The 18760-nt window shown below is 46.7% G+C and overlaps 2 protein-coding genes across 2 annotated transcripts in view; both read right to left on the reverse strand.

Moving 5' to 3' along the window:
* LOC135373116 (membrane frizzled-related protein-like) overlaps positions 1-18760 on the reverse strand; it is a 608751-nt gene that overhangs the window by 358553 nt on the left and 231438 nt on the right. The gene's annotated exons all lie outside the window — the stretch shown is intronic.
* LOC135373139 (uncharacterized) lies at positions 3202-4137 on the reverse strand. The gene has a single exon (XM_064606399.1). The coding sequence runs from the start codon at positions 4135-4137 to the stop codon at positions 3202-3204; it is 936 nt and encodes a 311-aa protein (XP_064462469.1).

The following is an 18760-nucleotide window of genomic DNA, read 5'->3' on the forward strand; positions in this document are numbered from 1 at the left end:
TCAGAAAAAGTTCTTGTGTCAATCATATCTTTCTGACGTCGTTTCGGGTACATACCCGCACTCGCTCCCCGATCGGTTCGTCCATCACATTCCTCAAACACTCTTAGCGCAAGGTTTCCACCTTATATTTATGTACCAACACGCACTCGTTCGTACCAAACGTACCCAGCTCGAAGCATCGTTTAGGTGATCATCTCTTCAGCGATATAATGGGAAATATAATGAGGTGGATAATTGGCAGTTGAACGATATTTCGCAGCAATTTGGCGTACCGTAATGAAGCATGCGACAGTATTTCTTTATCTTTGCTTTGGGGACCGACTGTAGACTTAAAGCAATCCTCCGAGCAGCTGAGCTTCCGCGCGTTGTTCTGCGGTATAATAAACCCGCAGGAATTCCAGAGAAAGCTTGCTCATAACGTTTTATAATATATCGAAACAGTCATGAATGATCCTTGCCTCGGTTGCGCGCCTTTCTAACGGACACAGCAGCTCATACTTCCGTCACCGTCAAGCCAAATCGAATGTGACCATGCCGTTCATACATCGTATTCGGTTTGCTGGATGTAATTTTGCGTCTAGCTTATTAAATCCAATGCAATACGACTGTAACCTCAAAATTGCGAGACGGGCTCACTCGTAAAGAAGCAGGGAAATGATCGGAATAAAATATGACGGGACAAGTAGAAAGTACGGTTCTGAGCCCTATGATACATATTCGCACAAAAAGTTTGAGCGTAGCTCGCAATCCTGGCGCGCGAGGGAGCTTTGGATCTCGCGACAGAAATGCTCCCTCTCTCGGCTGCCAGCCGCTGACGTCATCTGGCCGCGCCGTCGTTTTCGCTCTTTTTTTGCGATTTATCCGGCGCCGGCAAACCAACTGAGCAGGAGGCATTGTTGTTAATCGGAGTCGTAAAATGGACAGGTGATGAATTGAGCACTCTGCAGGCGACACGTTTGCTCTTCTTGACAAAACGTTTTATGGAGTTGGAGCGTAAGCTCCGCCAGCTTCGATTTCGCCACACGAATGTCCTAAAGACTAGTAAGTGATGCTGCAAAGCGTGAACAAACATTCGGATTGAAATATAGTGCTTCTTTTTCGTTACAAATGCATAGTCATGAAGACGCGGCGCGGTGACCAGTGCTTTCACTTGAAGAGGTCGTCGACCATCACGACTTCTCCGTGTTGTGGTCAACACTATATGGGCTCGGAGGTGGAGTGGTGCTGGTGTCACAGGAGAGTAGAAGGTCTGTGCCGGGAACGGGAAAGTCGTCAAGACGCAGAGATGTTGTCGAGCTACGCAGGGCCTCAAGCTCGGGGTCATTGTGCTGGGCGCGGGCTAGAGCTTCTGACGATAGCGTCTGGACGGTGGCTACGCGACTCAGGGCGTCTGCTGGACCATTTTCCGATCCGGAGACGTGCTCAATGCGAGAGGTAAATTCGGCTAGAAAAGCGAGGTGGCGCGTCTCACGAGGAGAATAGCGGCTGCTGGCCGATCGCAGGGCGTATGTCAACGGCTTATGATCAGTTAGAATGGTGAAATCCCGGCCTTCCAGGAAGTATCGGAAGTGCTTGACTGCGAGGTAAGCGGCTAAGAGCTCCCTGCCGAAAGTGCTATACCGCGTCTCCGCGGGCTTCAGGGCCTTTGAGAAGAAAGCAAGAGGTCGCCAGCCTGTTCCGACGTGCTGCTGCAGCACGGCGCCGACAGCTGTTGCGGAGGCGTCGACCATAAGTGCGGTGGCTGCATCGGGCGTGGGATGGGCCAGAAGGGTTACCGATGACAGCAGCGACTTGATGGACGTGAAGGCGTCAGAAGCAGCGTCGGTCCAAGAGAGCGGAAAGGAAGTGTCCCGGGACTTCCGCTTGCGGCTCTTGCGACCGCGGGAAACGTGGTCTTGGGACAGCATTTCTTCGAGGGGGCGCAGCGTGTGGGCACAGTGTGGGACGAATCGCCGATAAAAGTTGACGAGTCCTAAGAAACGCCGGAGCTGGCGCACGGACTGAGGTTGAGGAAAATCGAGGATGGCGGCGATCTTCTGCGGAAGCGGAGATATGCCCTCGGCAGAGACAGTGTGACCGAGGAACTCTAGAGATGGTACTCCGAACTCGCACTTCGCGACGTTGACGATGATCCCGTGTGCAGCAAGCCGTGAGAAAAGGAGCCGGAGGTGTTCGATGTGCTCGGCAGGGTCTCGACTGGCGACAAGGATATCGTCTATGTACGCGAAGACGAACGGCAGGCCTCTGGTAACGGTGTCTATGAACCTTTGAAATGTTTGGGCGGCGTTCCGAAGGCCGAACGGCATGCGGACGAATTCGAAGAGGCCGAACGGGGTGGTAATGGCCGTTTTCGGCACGTCTTCGGCGGCGACGGGTATCTGATGGTAGGCCCTCGTAAGGTCAATTTTCGAAAAGGTTCTCATGCCGTGGAGGTTGCCGGTGAAGTCTTGAAGACGCGGGAGGGGATAGCGGTCAGGAATGGTAACTAGGTTTAGGGCGCGATAGTCACCACAAGGCCTCCAGTCCCGGTCTTTTTGGGGACCATATGGAGAGCCGAGGACCAGTTGGCGGAAGAAGGGCGAGCGATGCCGATCTCCAGCATGTGCTGAAACTCGGCCCTGGCAATCTTCATTTTCTCAGGTGCCAAGGGGCGTGGTCGAGAGAACACTGGTGGGCCGTTCGTCACTATGTGGTGCACAACCTCGTGGCTCACGGGCTTCGTCCAGTCCGGAGACTGCGTGAGCGATCGGTACTCGCGGAGAAGTGCAGCATAGGGAGCGGGAACGGCTGGAAGGGATGTTCCGCAGAGGTCGCGACAAGGTTGTGCGGCAGATATGGCGTGGACGTGAAGGTGGGTGTTGTCATCGACGAGAAGGCGGCGGGAAACGTTCACGGAAAGGCCGAAGTGATGAAGAAAATCCGCGCCGAGTATCGGCTGTGAGGCGCTAGCGACGAGAAACACCCAGGGGAAGACTCTTCGTAAACCGAGGTTAACGTTGAGGAGCTGTTCTTTGTAGACCGGTATGGTAGTGTTATTAACGGCCATCAAGTGAAACAGCGGCTCACGACGACGCTCATTAAGGGATGCGGGCAAGACGCTAACAGCGGCCCCGGTGTCGACAAGGAACCTAGTTTTGGTGGAACGGTCGACAACGAAGAATAGGCGACTTGCAGTTTGAGGAGGGGAAACGCCGGCCGCCATCAACGGTTCCCGGGTGAGTTTCCCGGCCAGCCGCAAGGGCGCGTACATCGCTGAGCGGCGTCGCCGAAGCGCTCATGGTACCAACAAGGTGGTGGGTTGGAGTCGTCGAACGGAGACTGGCTTCGGCCGTCTTGTCTTCGCGGAGAGTGGCGGAAACGACGGGAGCGGCTGGATCTTCTGGGAGACCGGCGACGGCTATCGGGGTAGCGCAGGGCAGCGACAGTCTCGGAGAGGCGTTGGATATCCGCTCTCACGGCAGCCATGTCGCTCGTACTCGCAAAGGCGGCAGGTGAAAGCGGCGGCACCGTGCCCTGCTGCAGAAGGCCTGAAGAGGAAGTAGGGTGGTTATGGCCGACGGCGCTTATGCTTGCTGCAGGGGAAGCGACCTCCATGACCTTGTCGGCAAGGCCGGCCAAGTCACAAAGTGGCAAGCTGGCGGCTGTAGTGAGAACCATCTGTACGGTTGGGGGTAGCCGTTGCAAAAATAGCTCGCGAAGCAGTGCTTCGTCGAAAGAGGCTGAGCGATCCGCCAGGAGAGCCTGCATGGCGCGAAGTAGCTGCGAAGGTCGTCGGTCACCGAGATCTTCGGCATTCAAGAGCTGCTGCAGGCGCTTCCGCTCTGACATCATAGTCCGCTGGAGAACAGCAGTGCGCAACTGGTCGTAGGGCGCCTGAGGTGGAGGGCTTGCTATTAAGTCGGCAACGTCCATGGCTATCTCTGGTGGTAGGGAAGAGACGATGTGCCGGTACTTGGTGAGTTGGGAAGTAATTCCAGCGAGCAGGAACTGGGCTTCGACCTGCTGGAACCAGACGTGGGGTCCTCGATGCCAAAATGGCGGCAATCGAACAGCGACGTGGGACATGGGAGGCATCGCAGCAGCAGCGGGGGCGGTTGCGCCAGGCGGGCGGTGTTGCTGGTCGCCAGCAGGGTTCATAGCAGCGGTGTTCTTCTCCGGGTCACCAGAAATTGTGGAGCGAAGTAAACGAGGTGTTCACACCACAATTTGCGGGAAAGAACTGAGGGTTTATTCCAGTGGCGGTTGCCACCAAAAACGAAAGTGGAAAAACGTGCAGCGTGCAGGCCGCGGCTTAACGATGGCGATGTGGGCTGCTACAGCCCTTAAGTCTTGCAAGCTAGATAGAACGTCTCCGCAAATCGCCCCACGTATTGCATCGAAGAATTTTTCCATCACTGAACTCAGTGCAACTGTATCAGTACAGTGTGTGAGGAGCATACCCTCTCAGTAAAAAGAGTCGGAGTAACACTCCCCAAAAGGAGAGTAAGGGAACACACTCAACAAGGCGAATCAAGGGAACACCCCGAGAATGGGAGTCAAGGCAACACCATTAGAAAGGGGAATCGAAGGGACACCCTTAGGAGGGCGAATGAAGAGAACGACCCTTACAAAGGGGAGTAAAGAAAATAGCCCATAAGGAGTCGAGGGAACATTCACAAAAAGGTGAATAAGGAGAACACTCTTATATTGGGGAGTAAAGAGAATGCCCCCATAAAGGGGGTCAAGGGAACACTCGCAAAAAGGGGAGTCATGAATACATCCTTAAAGAGAGGAATCAAGCGAACACCCACAGATAGGGGAGTCGAAGGAACACCCTCACGAAGGGTTTAACTTAAACACCCTAAAGTGAGTCATAGGTGTGACGAGCGTGAACACTCCCAAAGGAGTCCAGCGCACTCCTTCTTTTCTGAGAGTGTACAGGATGCCAACGATAGCTGTCAAAGAAAAATAGGACAGCTATCACGTTTCTGTTATATTATTCTGTATATTATAATACATGTCACTTAATGAATGCTACCCAAAACAGTCGCTGATCCCTATAATTGTTATATATATTCATGTGCATAGCTTAGACATTAATTCATAGTCATAACAGTTTTCAGTGACTATCAGAGTTCGAGGTAACTGTAACTAAGTCCCTGTTTTTCGTAACTTGTAACTTAACTCGGTATTTTTGCGCCGTGGTAACTTTCACAGGAACTCGTTTCTTCTTCACGTAACTTTGCAAAAGTAACTTACGTTAAGTTCCAAGTTACTTTTAATTCGTTTTTCACTCATGTGCACATATTTTCTTGATTTCTTTCCGATTCCTTCATTGCATTTTTTGCCATAAAACGTGATATTCAATCAATGACAGCATTTTATTCAGGAAGTAAGAACCGCTGCCATTGAAATGAAGCTGAACCAGTGTGCGCCCTCAGGGAGTATGATGCAAAGCGTTCGAATAGATGTCACCATGAGAGAAACGTGAGAAACGTCACCATGACGTTGGTAGACAGACTGAAACGGGAAGGAGAGGGCTGAGCTCCAAGATGGCGTCGACTCTTTTGGTTCGGTTCAGTTCCGGTTCGGCCAAAAATAACAGTTAATAACGTTTTGCTGTTCGGTTCGGTTCGACTGCCTGCAGTACGGAAGCGCAATGGAGGTCGGCTTCCCACCGGCTGGTATTGCCCGACTGTTTCCCTGTCATGTGTGAAAGGAGGAGGTAGAGAAGATCGTTCCTCGACGGAACCCTGATCATTTCCCGACTGAAGGTCATGTGACCAAGAATATAGGATCGCTCCCCGATGCTGCGCTGATCACTTCCTGATAATTAATCACATGACAGAGAGGCGACAGCGGATTTCTCTTCCCCGACTGCTAGGCGCTGACTATAGGAATCACGTGACCCACAGTTTCGAATCTGGCCAATGATGTGGCTGGATCAATTGGTCGTGTTTGCACGGTCGGAGACCCCGCTGTCCTCGTTGTGAGTAACAAATGTGTACCCTGCCATGCCAACGAACCTTTCGAGGAATTTCGACGTTTTTGAAGCGATTCATCGCAGGTAAATGCTTTTTCCTTCTATGGTACTCCTTGCATCAATAAACGCTACTCGTAGATGCCTTCCGACATGAATGACAGCGCTCTTGAAGGCTTCGTTCAAAACGTAGCAGTGCAGCATCGCATGGTTTCGGTTTTAGTGCCCTATTATGCTTTTTGGATAACGGGTTGCGGTTTGCAGAAAATTTGGTTCAGTAAAGTGTGGAAGCGCTTGTATAGTGTATTTGACGCTACACGAAAAGTAACCATTTCCTCAGGTTGACTGCGTGCTGCGGCTGCTTCCAACTCTTGTGTGCCTTGAAAACTGGAGGCCTGGACTGTTTTAGCTCAAGGGCGGTTTACGTGATTATGCGAAACATTAAAGTTACAAAGAAAACCAAACTTGATGACAAAAAGAACAAGAAACCGACACGTTTCACAACGTACGGTGTGCAAAAAGTTGCTTTGTTAACGTTAACACCGCATTCGCATACACCGGGTGTTAGTCGTGAAAGCAACGCCGCCCACATGCTCTCGTGGAACTCGTGGAACACACTAGGGAGACAAACCTTAAGTATAACAGCACAGTACCATTATTGATATTTCTGCATTGTTCACAGGAAAGAATAATACAGCATAGTACTCACGATAAAGCGGTCTCCACAGCTGCAGCAGAGCTGCAATCGCACGACAGCTGTCCGGCCGCACTGAAACCGCTGACGCTGATTGTAATTTATATTATCGCATGTCACGCTAATAACATAACGAGCAAAAATATCACTTCGGGCATGCTGAGACGAACGCGAAAAGTCAAAACACGGCAGACAAGTGCGAACGCTGCATCAGGAAGCATGCGACCGTTACACATGTTCAAACGCGTCATTCATCAGGGGAGCGGGAACGCGCAAAAATGCACACATAATAATTCGAAATTTGCTTTTGTTAACACTAACGAACCTACACACACATACCGCGTCTCACAACTCCAAATTATGGTTAATTTTCCGTATCCCGTTTCCCAGAAGCGTTTGGTCACCAACAATTAAGGCATCTACTATTCGCCTAAAATAAAACGTGATTAGAGAATGGGTGTCAAGTATTAGACAGACTGTGTACATTTCTGCTATTTCTTCATAAACCGCTGATTGAGTGTCAATGTATTACTAGAGATTTTCATGTCCTATTTAATCCTCATACCGCGGAATTTGATCACGATACCGCGGAATTAAGTCCTTGTTTCGCGGGATTTAATCCTTATACCACCATTTTTAATCCTCATGCCGCGGGATTTAATCCTTCTTCTGTTAAATTTAATCCTCGTGCTGCCAATTTTAATCCTTCCAAAATTCTCGGGTTATCTTTTCGTTAGTTTGTTCACTACAGTGCGATAGTATGGGACTGCCTGTGTGATTTATGACCTGTTTTGACTATTTCCTGGTTTACAGCTATATATAGACTTTTTTTGGGACTGTCGCTGCTCAATGCACTGCTATGGGATTACCTGCGTGATTTCTGACCTGTTTTGACTATTTCCTCGTGCAAGGCTATAAATTTACCTTTTCTGACAATCACTGCTCAGCGCACTACTGTGAGATGGCATGGGACCACCTGCACTATTTATAGCCTGATATGACTATTTCCTTGTTTACGAATATAAATGGACTTTTTATGACTATGCCTACCCTACGCGATACTATAGGATGGCATGGATCCACCTGCATGACTTATGGCCTGTTTTGATTATTTTCTTGTTTACAGCCCATAAATTGTGACTTTTAAAACTCCACGCACTGCAATGGTGTAGTATGGGACTAACTGTATGATTTATTACCTGTTTTGACTATATCCTTGTTGACTGCTATAAATTGACATTTTATAACTACGCCTACTCATGCACTACAATGGGATGCTGTGGTACTACCTGCATAATTGGTGACTTGTTTTGACTATTTTCTCGTTTACAGGTATACACTGTAAGAAAAAAGGTAGAATTCCCTACCCAAAGTTGCAGCATGACAGTACTTCTATCATTTCGTGCCAATCCAAACGCGACTTTTCCCCCGCGAGTATAAGCGGCGGCGTCCCTTTCTCCTCTCTCTCACGTTTGCTCTGAGAGAAAATCGTAGAATTTCCTACCCAAGCTGGTGGAGCGACAGTTTCTACTCTGCAGTTAGACCCAAAAGGTAAAACTGGTTGGAGTACAAATGTCGTTGCAATGCAGCTCTACCTAAATGGGTAGAAAATCATATCTTTTTTTCTTAGAGTGTAAATTGACTTTTTCTGAGATGGGTACTCTATGCACTACTATGGGATGGCAAGGGACTACCTGCATGATGTATGACGTGTTGGGACTGTTCCCTTGTTTATAACTATGAATTCAGTTTTCTGACTACCACTGCTCTATCCACTACTATATGGGATGGTATGCGACTACCTGCATGGTTTATGGCCTGCTTTGACTACAGTCTAAACTCGTTAATATGACCAAGTCCGTTACCGCCGATTTTGGTCAGAAAGCAAAATTGTCATATTAACGAGAAACACACGGAAAAAACGCCCCCCCCACACACATACACCTGTGTGGATCTACTGCTACATGCTGTACTAAAATGAAGACGATTCAGTTGCTGATTTACAATTTATTGGCGAAAGAAATCCGTCAGAACTGTCTGTTTCGTAGCACTGTCAATTTGCAAGTTTGCAAGCTCTCCACTGTCTCTATGGCGTTACAAATAGCATGCACATTTTGAATGTCCTTCTGGTGCTCGAAGAATTGCAAAGACATCTTGAGCGCTTGGGTGGCATCCCTTACGTTGACGAGAGCAGGTGCACATAATTCGTCTTCACTGCTTGTGTCTACAGTCGCGTCTCCGGCGTCGTCCTTAGACGAAACGTCCTGGCCTTTTAAGCGCTGCTTTCGGTGCAAGACTATGACTCACTAACGAATTCCGAAGACGGGGGTGTGCTTTGTACGACATTGGTCAACAGTCGGTGGTCACAATTGGGACAGAACACCGGGGTTTTCCACCGTTCGTTCTCGAAATTTTGTTCATGTTCGACGAGGTCAACAGTCGGCGGTCATAATAACGAGGGCAGAATACACGTGTTCTCCTTGGTCGGTCCTCAAAATTTCGGTTACAGAGGAGTTGTCATAATAACGAGGGTGAGTTACATGGTATTTCTATGGGGAAAAAACGGTTCCCTAGAAAACCGGTCACAAAGTGAGGATGTCGTATTAACGAGTATGATAATAACGAGATTAGACTGTATTCCCTTCTTTGCAGCTATAATTTGACTTTTTATGTCTAGGACTACTCTATGCACTAGAATGGGGTAGTATGGGACTACCTGCATCGTATACGACATGTTATGACCTGTCCTTTGCATGAATTCCTATGAATGTTCCTTTCATCACGGAGCTGACCGTTACACGACTATTTCCTTGTTTACTGCTATAAATGAACTTTTTATGACTCTGACTACTACATGCACTACTATGGGATAGTATGAGACTATTTGGAAGTACCGCGAACTACCTGGAAAGTAATTGCTCTGGAGCTGTAACATAAAAATAGACTAACACACTGCAAGCTTCAAGTTGTCTGGGAACAAGAACAACCGAAATGTGACATCTATCGAAAAAGCTCAGTTCTTTTTCACGGCTCTTTCCGAATGTAAGTTAGTCAGCAATGACAGGCACATCACAGTATCACATCCTGGTCATCAGTTATTTATAATACTCTTCATGTTTCCCTACAATTTATCGCTTCATCGATCTCTTTGCGCGTCACAGGCCCTTGTTTGTAAAAATCACGTGGGTCCCGATCTTCAATTCTCACGTAGAAAGCGTTACCGTTATGTTTACGTTATGTTGTTGTAGCAGTCAACAGGTCATAAACCATGAGGGTAGCCTCATACTGTCCCACCGTTATGTAATCAGTAGTCGTAATTATAAGTAGTCCATTTGTAGTTGTAAACCACGAAATTCCGCGAAAGACCACGAGAGTCGTACCACCAGGCAGAAACACGTTAACCGCATAAGTGAGTTTCGTTGCAGAAAGCAGTTGTTCAATTGTTTTTTTTTCTTTTCCTCGCACTACTCGCGAATGGAGCAAGCTACCACCATACCTAACGAGCATTCCTGGCTCCGCAGCTGTTTCTAAGGCAGTTTTAGACAAATAAAGCAGGTTAAATTAGGCAATCAATTGTTTTCTTGTACTTTTTTCGTTATGTTATGCTATGTCTGAGCCAAATGGATGTTGTGTTGTTCCTTGTACTCTCTCTGCCTTGGCCCTGAACTGATGGTAGGCAGTATTCTCCAAATAAAAAGAAATGTCATGGCAAGCCATAAATCAATCAATCAATCAAAAGCTTTATTTCATTGAAATACAGTGTGGCACTTGGAGCGAAAACCTACATTATACAGCTTGAGAGGGCTCCAAGCGCGTGAAAAAGTTTGACAGTGGCGAAAACGAAAGTATGGATACGCGGGACAAGAAGAAGAATGGACGAAATAACAACACATATCGAGACCTCGCAAAGCAATAACAGTTTTAAAAAAAAGTACAGTACAATACAGAAGATACAACAGGGATAATAAAGAAGTAGTAGAAAATGCTCAACAGAAGAGAGTGTCCTGAAGCGTCCTTTTATCAATGTACGCAATATTTGGTTTATAGGAGAGTAATAGAGGCATCTGATCTGATAGGCGATTTTTTTGGTGCCCATAATTTGTTCTTCAGAATAGTATCTGCCATGTTACAGCTGTGCGGGTGTGATACTTTGGCAACGTTTCCGTTAAATATGCTAAACCAAGAAAAGTACAATTATGCCGCTTAACAGCATCTATCTACGCCAACGCAAGCTTATACTTGTAAAGGTTTTGCACTGGGGAATACCTAGTTGACCGAAAGCTCTATTGGTATCGGACATTGCAGGTATGTCCATTACGCCCCGATAGCTTTCCTCTGAATCGTCGCTAATACCTGCAAATTTCGTTTAGTGGTAGTTCTCTACACCAGAGAGCAGTAATTGAGGTGCGACTGGAAGATAGCATTCTAGATTATTAGTTTAGCATTTTGAGGCAAACATCAGGTAGTCTTATATTGTCCCATTGGACTGTAGTCCTAGAAGTAGTCCTATTTATAACAAGTTCATTTGAAGCTGCAAACACAAAACAGACATAACAAGTCATAAATCGTGCAGGTAGTCTCACACTACCCCATTGTAGTGCACAGTATACTCGTGGTCACGAAGAAACCATTTGTAGGTGTAAACAAGGAAATTGTCGCAACAGGTCACAGAATATGTAGGGAGCCTTATAATTTCCTTTTGTTGTGCGAAGAATTCATCAAAATAAATTTGTATCTACAATCCAGGTAACAGTCATAACCGATCATAGACCATCCAAGTAGCTTAAATTATCCCATGGTAGTTCAAATAGTACGCATAGTAATAAAAAGGCAATGTACAGTTGTAAGGAAGGAAATAGTCATAACAGGTCATAAATCATGCAGGTAGTCCCACAGTATCGCATAGTAGTGCATAGAGCAGTGATAGTCATGTGCTTCAAACAAAGGAGGTCATCAAAGTACACCTGCGCCACCAAACGCCTCACACGGCTCACCCCCTGGCATAGTTAGATGTAACCCGACCTAACTGAGGCTTTGGCACAGTGGTCAGAAACCTCCTGCAACACATCCCAACTGGATACAAGAAAGACAGGCAGCCAAACACGCCTCCTTGGAGAGAGCCGGTGCCACCTCCAGCATGCACCACTATCCCTGGCATTACCAAAACAGAGCAACATGCCTCCTGAAGTTGTCAGGCAGCTTGCGCTGGACGTGGTAAGAGAGCTAGGGGAGCGCAATACCCCCGTGTATACTCACGGTTCCGTGTCTGTGGATGGGGCTTCCTCGGCTGTCTATGATCCCCGTAGTGCCGAGACCTTAGAGAGCAAGCTAAGCACAATACTTTGTCCACGGCTGCGGAACTTCACGGGATATTCTCGGTGCTGAAGCACATGGCGACTCACCGGCCGCAAACGTGGGTTCTTTTTACTGACTCCCGATCTGCCATATAAACACTAGAGTGCCACATAAACAAGAAGACCGCCAATGACGCCATGCGGAGCAAAATTAACAAGACATACGGTAAACTCAGACGAGACGGACATCAGTTATCCATCCAGTGGATCCGCAGCCACTGCAAGATTCCTGGAAACGAGAACCTGGCCGCAAGAGATGCCCATTCCCTGACATGCATGGAAAACATACCACTGAGCAAAGACGACATCAAAAGGGCAGCAAAGCGAACGGCAGATGTGGAGAAGAAGAAGCTCCTGGCCAATCTACACTGGAGACATCCCAGGCTTGTCGCCCTCGATGGTCCATATAAATACACAGGCTGTAGACACATGAGCCGAACTGACGCAGCACTCATTCATCGACTCCGACTTGGTATTGCTTTCACAAGAGCTTACAGGTATAAGCTAAACATGTACCGACGACCCTACATGTAGACAATGACACACAAGCGAAGACGACACCCATATACTACTGCACTGCACGAAATATAAGGACGGGAGAAAGACCATCGAAAAGAGTTTCTACACACTGGACAGCCGCCCACTTACCATTGCAAAGATGCTGGGTACATGGTGTATAGACGGCAACTGCCGCAAGGCGTCAGGTACGTAGTAGACTTCCTCAAGGCCGCAAACTTGCAGGACCTGTGACACAATCTTCCGCGCATCTTCATTTCCCTGTATGTGATCCCATTCCACCCCATAGCAGTGCATTGAGCAGTGAGAGTCACAAAAAGTAAATATATAGCTGTACACGAGGAAATGGTCCAAACGGGCCATAAATCACGCATGTGGTCCGATACCATCACATAGTATAATCACGAAATAGTATAATCAGTGATAATCACGAAAAGCTCAATTTATGTTCTTTATTAAGAAGCAAATAGTCAAAACAGGTCATAAATCATGTAGGTAGTCCAATAGCATCCCATAGTATTCCATTAAGCAGCGATAGTCAACAAAAAGCCAATTTGTAGACATAAACAAGGAAATAGTCAGGTTATACATCATGCAGGCAGGCCCACACAATCACATTGTAGTGAAAAGTGTATTGAAATGATAATCCAAGAATGTAGGACGGCATGAGGACTGAAATTGGCAGCGCGAGGATTAAATAAAACAGAAGCAGAATTAAATCCCACAGCATAAGGATCACATATGTCGGCATGAGGATTATATTCCACGGTATACGGAATAAATACGACGGGAAAACCTATAGTATTATTGGAGTAATACACAGAAGTATTACTATTATGCTTCGTAATACATCAGAAACGAAGTACAACTTGGAGCACTAATCCGATTATTGTTAGTATTATAACTCTAATTTCGCGCAACTATTATGTATTTGTATACTTATTGGCCATCCCTTCACAGCACTATACCTCGCTCGCAGTTGATGCACCGGGATTTCGTTCGTCCACTCACCTTCCAGTAAATGTCTGTAATGGCGCGCATACCCTTTCATTTTGATCTTTTCGCAGTCCATCACGTTCATGCTCTCGAAGGAGCACTGAAGGCTCCTTCCATAAATATTTCATTTTTGGCCGCGGCGTATTATGCAACCCATAACGTGCGCACTTGCGTAAAAACGATGATCCTAGATGTACGAGGGAGATGTGTGGTGTGGACACCCTCTAGAAACCGCTTCCCCCTACAGAGGGCCCCAACCCGGTGAGTGGAGGGGACCCGAAAACAACAACAACGAAACAACAAATAAGTAATGTTGATGTAGTGGGATGTTTCGCCGCTGAGGCAGCACCCTATCCCATTGTGTGATGGGGAGGAGATGGTGGGGGTCCCGCAAGCAGCGTTGTACTTCCTACCGAAACAGGGTAACGCAATACCGCTACGCACTACTCCGCAAAAAAGTAGCACCATACTAGCGTCGTCACGAATTTGAAAAAGTAACGCGAAACCGCTGCCGCTACCAATTACAATTAACATAAATACTATGCCGCTACCTCTACGCTACCGTACCCTTCTTCAGGCAACGCATTATCGTAGGCATCTCGTTGCCGAATGTGTCTAAAGACAGTGCAGTATTTATGCAGCATTTAGGTATGTCGTTACTCACAGCCAAGATATATTATTTGGCATTGAGCTTGCAATGATAGCGTTTTATTCGAGATATCCGCGTATCTCACATTCAAACTTTTCCGTGTGCTTACTCTCGACGGATTGAGCAGTTTTCCTTGTTGTCATCAAAAACTAGCTACCATGTGGTAGAAAGATCGAACGAGAGGCATAATATATTTGCTCATGCTTTCGCCATGAACAACGCCTCCAAGAGAATAGACAGCCTTCTGAGTAATGTTGGCATAGTGCGCCAAAGCTCAGGTGTCACATGAATTAGGAGTTACTGTTGTTGTCACCCCTGCTTCTACTCTTCCAGCCACACGACGGCTTCTTTTACAAAGCGTACGTTTAATTACGCGTAATGCTACGATTAAACTACGTTCAGTACGCTTTTTCTGGGAGTATGAGTTCTTCTGGAAGAGTCTATGTTAGGGTGTATGCGGAACCTCAACGTTGAAAAGGACCAAGCAAGACGTGACTGACGGTAAAGTTAGCTAACACAGGTTGAATGAGAAAGAGAACAAGTGTCACGAGACACGTGGCTGGTTCAGCACTCAGCTGATAAAAATGAGGATGTAAAACACGCATGTGCTGCCCCCATGAACGACACATTGTCAATAATATTAACAGTCTACCCGTGTGAAATTATCTCCACAATGAAGCATTTAAAAAAAGTGTAACCAACGGCCCGAAACTCGCAAGTTCCTTTGCGGGATAAAGTGAGGCGCGCTTCATGCTTTTCACGTCATCGGACGTCAGAAAACGTCATAAATTTAACGTCACGGCGACATCTTGTGGCTTGTGCTTACTGATTATTGATTGGTTCCGAAGAGGATGTTTTCTTAGCGATGGTTGGCCGTTTTCAAATTTGTTCGCTAGCGCTCAAACAGACGACAGCACGGCGGCTGTGCCTGGCTGTGGAACTGGCGTCCACGGAGTCGCAGGCCCGTCTCTGATGGCTCATGTTGTGTAGTTGGGTTGCTCTATGAGTTCTGATTTTTCCTGTTTAAAAACGCTGGCTGGATCATGTGAGTGTCCTCGAACAGTCACAGCTGCCAGAGAAGATGCATGCGCAACGTTTCTGCTCTGCTTCTCGGTAAAGAAACGATTCGAGAGTCCGAACACCTCGTTCTTCCGATACTCGGTCAACGACTGTCGACAGGTAAGTTATTTGTTATTGCTCGTTGCCTTACAACACCGCATTCACTTCGTGTTTTGTGGATAAGTAGCTCAACAGCCACTCTAAAGCCGGGCCGGAATACGCTATGACCGACCTTTGCAGAGTTTTGCAGTTACGATGGTGGATTATATTTCTTTTCGTGAAACAATATCATTTTCATGTTAAGACTAAATATCCGCTCACATCGTGCTGTCTAAAGGCACGGCACTACCGTAAGTTTGTGGTTCTCGGTGATTTCGCTGGAGAAGTTTCATCCGACGTTGGCTTAGTAGCTCCAAAGCCAAGTTTGTCTGGATATTCGGCCTGAATATATCATTGTGAAGTAGCGCAATAAAATATATTTTTGTACTTAGGTCGCTCATCACACCCCATAGCTGCGAGGTTCTCACAACTCTACCGTTATCGTTCTTATATTTCGCATTCAATAACACCTTTATTCGTTCTGTTTACATTGCAACTCTCACATGCAAAGCTATATATCGGATACCAACTTTCATCTTGCAGCCACGGAGCTCTAGTTCCCCGTTGCATGCAGTCCTCGCCCGAGGCAGTCCGCCATGGTCAGGCTTCTTCAAGAAAGTTCCGAAGCAATATTAATGTCACGTTGTTTTCGTTATCGCAGACATACTGTGTACGTCTTGCTTGCATAAACGTGTACCGCACAATAAAATACTTAAATGTGACAGAAACAGTCACGGCTCCGTGGTTTCTCTCCCACTGCATTCCGACAAACGCGAACTAAAAAGTAGCGAAAGGGAGAAACAATGGAACAACAAAAGAAGAAGGAAAGCAGAGCAGAAAGGAGGAAAGTAGTGAGAGAGAACCGCGCGCCACATGATTCTACGTCATTGGTAATATGATCAAAAAATAAAAAATAAGGTGGCTAGTCCTCAGTCATTGGTCCAGCTCGAGAGGTCACGTGAGTTTCCCGCTACAATAGATTTCCATTGCAGGTTCGCACCCCTGATGTATCTTTTCCCTTGTGCTGGTGAAAGGGCTCGCCGTTGTCGACCTCAGAGGTGGGGAAACGTCACAACTGACGCTCTGTGGAATGTGGGCCCTGAGGAGAGAAAAACCCGAGACAGCACAGCCAGCCTGTGTACCTCCCTGGTAACTTTTCTCTAGACATGTCAAACGACGTGAACAGTCAATTGCGTTAAAGGGACTCTGACCAGAAGTTCGACAAATCTTTCGTTTGCATCTATTATGCCTCCAAGCCACACGCGAAATACTTTGACTGTGCGCGGCGGCAAAGTTTGCAAAACCGGGAGCTGAAAACCGGCTTGGCTTTTCCTCCTCAACTCGCGCAATCGGGGAAGAAATCTAGCCTCTTTGTAGTGGATATCCGCTAATTTCCGTGTGCGTGACGAAAGCATGAGGTTAATGTTTGATTGGGCGCCCGGACCGCAAGTTATGTTGTTAGTGAATTTGTGTGAGTAGCGGCATCCGGAAAGCGATCTGGTCATCGAAGCAACAAATGCGAAGACGTCGAGCCCGGGACTTTTTTCTGACCTCCTTGCGATCGAGAAGGAAATTCTGTGTGTTGAACAATTCGAGAACCTTGCTTTCAAAACGTCGCCGATGCCGCGAATGCGAGCCGAAGTCAAAGCTCTACGAGCATCGGTCACGGATGAAGCAAACAGCATCAATCGCCTGTCTTCGACAGACAGGTAAGCGATGAGCTAACGCACACTGTGATCAAACATGTAAACGCTCTCTGAAATTTCGTATCCTCATATTTAATGCCCACTTGCTGTTTAAGGTGCCGGCGTGGCTGGTGTGTCATTATGCTGAAGGAGATCGAATGCTTGTGCTGCAAGGAGCTCGAAAGCACTGCCGAATGACTGCATTATGAGTGCATTCCAACCCATGAAGATTTCCATCTCTATGCCTCAATACGACTGTCCTCAAGGTGGCATATTTTGAACGCCGTGGGCAGCGCGAACCTATGACCATATTCGACAGCGACCATATTCACAAGTAAGTTACATGTGCTCTTGTCGAACGATGTTAAAATTTGGGCGCTCAAAACTGGTTTGGTCCTGCATTAAAGTCACTAAAAACTCCAGTACAGGGTTCAGCACATAAAAAAAAAAAACGACACAATACACAACTCTGAACTGGAGAAAAGCAATATAGGCAACTGTGTAATTGTCAGTGTCGTGTGTCTAGAGTCACCTTTTTATATATTGCCATATGCTTAGGTTTTTACCGTAGGCTTTTAGCGATATTGAGTGTTTTTGCTTTCGATTCAGTGAAAAGTAAAAAAAAAATGTTGGTTACAGGATTTGTAGTAATATACAGGGTGTGTGCAGATGAAGTGCACTGTCTCTCAGGTACATGTGGAAATGCCACGACATACACCCTGTACTGTGACCGGTCATCTGTTTGCCTAAACTATATTTCATGTACATCTGTGTAGACGATACACATACACTGCGTATCGCCAGTTTGCAAAGTACGTTTGGCACGAGCTTGGGGAAAAACAAGAGCATGTCCATCCCAGCCTGTGCAGTGAACAGGACCTTGCAAGCCTTTCCCAAAGAAACTGCCACGGGCTTCAAGTACCCAACATCCTAACTGGAGATACCTCTTCGCAAAGCTCGTCTATCGCATTTAAAATAATTCAGCATCTGTATTTGGGATGATTTATAGCTCTCAGGATGATGCATGGTTCGTGAGTTCAATATGTTGCGTTGAAACGCAGCACTAGTCATTTTTAATGGTGAAAGATGGAAGTCACTGAAAAGGTTAGCCAGCTGTGGGACTCGACCCCACATCTTCTTTGTATGTATTTATCATTTCTATGTGTTCCAGCGTCAGAACGTCAATTTCTCATTTTTAATGAGTCTTTCGGAACAATAGATGAGCACTCCATTCGTGACATTGTGTACCGTTGCTACAATGAACAATTTCTTGAGCAAGACTGATGAACAAACGAAAAGCAGAGTCTGTCTTTCAAATATGCATGTTCCTTGTAACTTCTGTATTTGTTAAGTGATCCATGTTGATGTCCCCCCTCATGTAATGCCCGCAAGGGCCTTTGAGGTCTATTCACAAATAAATAAATAAAAAACAGAACAAGATGTAACATCTATGATAATACCTATCCTCTCTTTGTGTGAATGACATAAACAGGCAAATTACTTCCACGTCCATCCTGCGTGAAAATCATAACAACATTTCCTGTGGGGATCGACGACTTGCTATCTAGGTTGTTGTAAATGAAACCGACCTGTGAAAAGGGTTCGATAGGGATAGACGATGTTCAGGCTACAAAAAGGTTCGGTAGAGATAGACAGTGAACCCGTTACGTTATGAAAACAGGCAGGAACTAGTGATGACTAGCAGAAGAGGCCTTTGTTTTCGTTAGACAGCTGATTTCGCTAACAGCA

The sequence above is a fragment of the Ornithodoros turicata genome, unplaced genomic scaffold, assembly GCF_037126465.1.
Source record: "Ornithodoros turicata isolate Travis unplaced genomic scaffold, ASM3712646v1 Chromosome21, whole genome shotgun sequence".
Classification (NCBI taxonomy): Eukaryota; Metazoa; Arthropoda; class Arachnida; order Ixodida; family Argasidae; genus Ornithodoros; species Ornithodoros turicata.

Excerpts from the sequence above, each read along its gene's own strand:
- LOC135373139 (XM_064606399.1), bottom strand. The coding sequence starts at position 4,137 with ATGAACCCTGCTGGCGACCAGCAACACCGCCCGCCTGGCGCAACCGCC.